General features: G+C 38.2%; 1 protein-coding gene across 2 annotated transcripts in view; it reads right to left on the bottom strand.

The window, feature by feature from the left end:
• Window positions 1–6135, bottom strand: part of TDRD5 (tudor domain containing 5) — a 126212-nt gene that overhangs the window by 65535 nt on the left and 54542 nt on the right. For both annotated transcript variants that reach the window (XM_012646531.1, XM_012646532.1), the window contains 2 exons: window positions 4756–4928; window positions 3418–3638 (listed from right to left, as the gene is read on the bottom strand). In XM_012646531.1, coding sequence (XP_012501985.1) covers window positions 3418–3638; window positions 4756–4928 — 394 coding nt within the window. The remainder of the gene's footprint in view (window positions 1–3417; window positions 3639–4755; window positions 4929–6135) is intronic.

The raw sequence follows: 6135 nt of genomic DNA, 5'->3' as shown, positions 1-6135 counted from the left end.
TTCACTTTCCTAACTTCTCTCCAATTTATCTCTTCCTTTCTACTCTCACTCTCACCAAGACTAGCCTATTAATGGATCATCTTCCCTTCACTCCATCCATCTTCAATACCAGCGGTCCCCAGCCTTTTTGTCACCAGGGACCGGTTTCCTGGAAAACAATTTTTCCATGGACTGGGGGCAGGGGGTGGTTTCGGGATGACTCAAGTGCATCACATTTATTGGCAGTCGAACCTCTCTGCTAATGATCGTCTGCATTTGCAGCCGCTCCCCAGACCAGCATCACCGCCTCAGCTCCACCTCAGGTCGTCAGGCATTAGATTCTCAGAAGGAGCCGCAACCTGGATCCCGCACATGCACAGTCTGCAGCAGGGGTCACGTTCCTGTGAGAATCTGATGCCACCGCTGATCTGACAGGCGGCGGAGCTCAGGTGGTGATATAAGCGACGGGAGCAGCTGTAAATACAGATGAAGCTTTCCTCACTCGACTGCTGCTCACCTCCCGCTGTGCAGCCCAGTTCCTAACAGGCCACGGACTGCACCAGTCCACAGCCCGAAGTAGAGTTATCCTTCTAAAATACAAATCGTTGATATCCTTCCTTTCTGAAAACCGTCAGTGGTTTCTCGCTGTCTACAGAATAAGTTAAAACTCCTTCCCATGGTATTCTGGCTCTTCCCTAGTCTTCCAGTTTCACTCTCAGGCACTACCCCCAACCTTACCTAGTGCTAACTTCACTTTCCGATTTATCGTTCCCAGATCAGACTACTCACTCCTCTGTTAATGCTGGCCTTGGTGTAGTGACAGGACCTGACTGTACCTACCCACACCTCGACTGGCAAATTCTAACTTGTTTTTAAGGCCCAGCTCAATTGTCTCCTTTGTGAAGCTTTCCTCAACCTTACCCAGACAGAACCACTTCCTTCCGCAACATCCCACGTATCCTCCACCTTCCCAAGCTAGTCGTGGTGTCACGAAGGCAAAGGCCGTGCCTTACTACCCTTAAAGCGCTAGTGCCTCAGCACCCCGACACCAAACACACAGCAGTTACAGCATTAATAGGACAGCAGCCAACATCTGAGCTAGACTCTAAGCACCTTAATTGTCACGCCTCTAAAGTAGGTACTGTTTTTGTATTAGCCCACTTTGGAGATAAGAAGACTAGGCCCAGAGAAGTAAAGTAACTTTAAGGCCACAGAGCCCAAGAGTGTGCATTAAAACACATACAAAAATCTCACAGGCATACCAGAATGGAATACATGATAATACTTTTACTAAATGATTATGTGACTTACTAATATATTACATCAGGTGTTCTGGGGTGGGAGATGAGTATGTAATGTTGTAAAAAAAAAAAAAAAGGAGTATTTTTGGACATAAAAAAATGAAATCAATCATTCTTATATATGACACCAATATAAAAACCAGATGTTGTTCATGAGTAAATCTAAAGTGATTGAAAATGTCCACATTTAACATGTTGTTTCCTAACAAAGGACACAGTTTTTAGTAGAGAAAGAGATAATTTAGTGCAATAGTTCTCAAAGTATAGTCCATGAACTCCTGGGTTCTGATACCCTTTCAGCACATCCACAAGATTAAAACTATTTCCATAATAAATACTAAAGTATTTGCCCTTTTCACTGTGTCAATAATTGCACTGCTGGTATAAAAGCAGCAGTGAGTAAATCTCCAGGTGTGTTAGCTAAATCAAAGCAGTGGTGCCAAACTTCAGTTACTTGTGGTCATGTATTTGTCGCTGCCATGCATTTACATTAAAAAAGAAAAAAGCAGCCAGTTTCACTTAAAAATATCCTTAATAAAGCAGTAACATTTATTAAGGTTATTAAATTTCAACTACTGAGTGATAGTCTTTTCAATACTCTGTGATAAAAAGCAGAATTAAACATAAAGCATTTCCCAAGTTATCTCAAGGAAAAATGTGTGAGTTGTGAACTGAACTAGCTGCTTTTTTTTTTACGGAACATGATTTTTACTTAGAAGACGAACTAGCCTTTTTTTTTTCCCCCACCATATATCATCTTTGCTTGAAAGAACCACTAGCAAACTATGTTTATTCAGACTCAGGTATCTGACACATATTTTTTCAAAAATGAAGTGAGCGTATCATTACAAGGAAAATAACTTACAGTAAATGTTATCAATGATAAAATTCAAACTTTCAAATAAAAGTTAGGACTTGGGAAATGCTGCATCTACTACCATGAGCCTTACAGCTTTCCAATACTTAATACTTCTCTGCTGAGATCAGTGGTAATATGAATGAATGTGATTTTTAAAAAATACTGCATGATGAAACGTGTCAGCATGTGGAAGTTCTGCGTAACTCAGTGAACCAGTTATTTTCTAAATCACCAATACATGATGTTATAAAGTTGTATGTGGGTAAAAGATCCACTGAGGGCTGTTTTCATTTGAGTCCATGCTTCGAAGAGCCCTCTGCTTACTTTAATGCTCTGCAATTGCTATCTTGAAATTCTTAATTTTTAAACAAGGAGCCCTGCATTTCAATTTGGCACCAGGGTCTATAATTACATAACCAGTCTTGGATCCATTCAAAGTGCAAAAGTAGACCAATGGATTTCAATATAAGAGAGTATAAAAAGTTCAAATTCTGCATTGCAACTAATCCTTAAGAAACTACCATTTGTCAAGTTTTGGCATAATATAAAAAACGAGTATCCACAATTTTCTGAAAAAGCTATTAAAATACTCTTTTTCCCAAACTACATATGAGTGTGAGGCCAGATGTTTTCATATACTTCAACCAAAACAACATAGCTCAACAGATTAAATGCAGAAGCAAATCTTAAAATCCAACTTTCTTCTATTAAGCCAGATATTAAAGAGATCTGTTAAAATATAAAACAATGTAACTCTTTCTAAATTTTTTTGGAAAATATTTTTAATAAAATGTTATCACTATTACACATGTGTTTTTAAAGTTTGCAGTTTTAATTTCTATATAAATATTGATAAACAAAGGCTCTCTGGGGTCCCTAATTTTTTTTTTTTTTCAAGACAGAGTCTCACTCTGTTGTCCAGGCTAGAGTGAAGTGGTGTCATCATAGCTCACTGCAACCTCAAACTCCTGGGTTCAAGTGATCCTCCTGCCTCAGCCTCTCTACTAGCTGGGACTACAGGTATGCAGCACCAAGCCTGACTGAACATTTTTCTATTTTTTTGTAGAGATGGGGGTCTCACTATATTGCTCAGGCTATTCTTGTACTCCTGGCTTCAAGTGATCCTCCCACCCTGGCCTGCCAAAGTGGTAGGATTACAGGCATAAGGCAACGCACCCAGTGTGTTCCTAACTTTTTAAGAGTCCTAAGACCAAATGTCTAAGAACTGCTGATTAAGAGTAAGATACATGAAAAATACATGAAAAAACAGACTCCTACCGCATTTCGATCATCATGTCTTCGAGTAACTCTGATGAATCCCTGCTATAGATACGGATGTAGAATTGACTAGGAGAGATGATATACTCCACAAAGACCCCTACAAGGGTACTGGTATTTAATGGTGGGAGTCTGCGTAATTTCTTGTCCCGCACAGCATCTGGTGGGATATCATGGTTTGCCATCGGCAGGTTGAGCTGTGATTTATCTATTTCTAGTTGCTATAAGTTAAAAAAAAAAAAAATCAAAGAAACCATCATAAATCTTTGGGAAACATTTCAAACCCTATGACAATGTTTCTCAAAGTATATTTCATGAATCATCTTTATCAGAATCACCTGGGAAATTATAACACACAGATTCTTGGGCTCTAGCCCAAACTTAGTGATTCAGAATACCTGAAAATGGGGCCCACAATTATGCATTTAAAAAAAATTCCCCAAGTGACTCTTACCCATGTTAAAATAAGAAAATTACTTGCTTGTGATATTAGGTAAAGAGTTTAAAAGTATGTTACTTTTTACCGTTTACTAAAACTGCACTATACAAAATTGAAAATATGATACTTTAAAAATATTCAGGCTGAACTAAGGTAGATTTTCTCATTCTACCCAACCATAATCAACTGTCAAAGGTAACTTTAAGGAACAGGTTAAATTTCAGACTAGTATTCCTACCAAAAATAGAGTTTCTCAAATATTCTCATTCTACAATATATTATCTGCCTCTAGGCCTTCCTATTGTCCTCCAGTAAATATAGCAGGCTCCCCAAACAAAATTTTCTCCTTCCATGAAAGAAGCCAGGTATAGAGGGTAGAAAGAAAGAGGAATAAGCAATTGATTCCTTGGCAACAACAAAATAAGTAATGAGAGATGAGAACACAAAAAGGGAGAATTGTGTGTGGAGATATAATAAAAGAGAAAAAAACAAAAGCACCCTATACTTGAGGATGGGTGTAGAGGCAATCTGCCACAGCTGTTGAGGCACAGACCGAAACAGCTGCCCAGTTCTTCCCACTCAAGCCCCTGAGGGTTTTCAAGACCACACTCTGGAACACGTGGAGAGAGCATCAGCAATGTCATCGTGAGAGAACCATCAAACCTCAAAACCATCTGAAAACTTTAAAATGAGCCTTGAGGGAAAAAGCTAGTTACATAAAATATTGAAAACTAGAAGAAATGCTATATAAGGTAATTTCAAAGATCCGGTGTCTTCCAAGAAATGATAAATCTAGAGCTAAGACTTTCTAAAAAGCATTTTGGTTGAAGGAAATAGTTATTCGATTACTTTCCCTAATGCTGACTCTCCAGTGCAGAAAGTCTTTCAGCTTCACTCACCAGCTGCAAAGGCTTCACCACCAGATTCGGCTTCTTGCAAATCTTCTGTTGTGGCTCTTTATGGTTTTTTGAAGGGAAATCCCATGAAGTCTCCTTGATAGCAGCAGTAGACAGTGAATTTCTAGGGGGACTGGAGACGTAAGCTTTGGCTTCTATTTTCTTATCTGATTGAACTAAACACAAATTTCTGACTGATGAAACAGCTCCATGTGAAATGTCCAATAGAATACCCTATGCATATTTGTTAAAATAATTGTTCAAATGTTACTAAGCACCTTCTTTATGCCAGGCATTGGGGAGACAATGACAAATGAGAGATAATGAACCCATTCCTGCAGACCTTTCAGTGTGGAGAGATAAGAGAAGCCCTAGATAGAAACAAACTCTAAATTATTTGTGGTAGGGAGAGGAGGGCTTGCAGTATGGTAAGCCTTCTTAAACTTTGGTAAAAGCCTTTACTTTTTCAATATCATGATTTCAGTTTATTTCTTGTTCAAATTAAGCAGTGAACATTCATTTTGCTTAACATACAATGTACATGACTACTTAATATTCCGTGAAATGATTCCTTAATTTTCAGGGAATTCCCAAATCAATCACATTTTGTTCAAATTTACACGGGTATGATGACTGCAAGAGGATGGCACATCAGAACAGACTCTAAACAGACCTACGACCACAGTGCTCCTAAAGAAATAAAGTCACATGTACACAAAGACGTAGGCCCAGAAATATCTATCACTGTATTTTTTATGATGATGGAAACTGGAATTAATCTAAATGTTCCCTTATTTATCTAAAAATACTTATTTATCTAAATGAATTATAATTACAGGAAATTTTATGTAGCTTAAAATATTAAATAAACTTGTACATAGTAATATGGACAAACATCCACACCATATGAAGTATAAAAACATGTGTGCACACAACATAGACATCCCTGACTTAGACGGTCTGATGTGATGCAGGTGTGAGAGTGACACGCACTCAACAGAAATCACACCTCGAGTGCCAGCACAACCACTCGTGTCTCTTTCGTACAAGATTCAATCGATTACACGAGCTAGTCAACTATTATAAAACAGGCTTTGTGTTAGATGATTTTGCCCAACTGCAGGCTAACGTGTGTTCTGAGCACTTTTACAGTAGGTTAGGCTAAGCTATGATGTGCTGTTAAGCGTATTAAATGCATTTTCTACTTTTAATCAGTTTATTGGGACATAAACCCATTGTAAGTTGAGGAGCATCTATATTTATATACTACTGTTTTTTTGTAGGAAAAATTGTACATGTGATGTTTAACTGTATTATATAAAAGAGGTCAATTAAAACTATTAACATGGGGAGGGGGGAGGAGGGAGGAGGGGACAGGTATTT

The sequence above is a fragment of the Propithecus coquereli genome, unplaced genomic scaffold (assembly GCF_000956105.1).
Source record: "Propithecus coquereli isolate 6110/MARCELLA unplaced genomic scaffold, Pcoq_1.0 Scaffold246, whole genome shotgun sequence".
Classification (NCBI taxonomy): domain Eukaryota; kingdom Metazoa; phylum Chordata; class Mammalia; order Primates; family Indriidae; genus Propithecus; species Propithecus coquereli.
The sequence above is the reverse complement of the archived record's forward strand: the minus strand, read 5'-3'. Positions and strand labels throughout refer to the sequence as shown.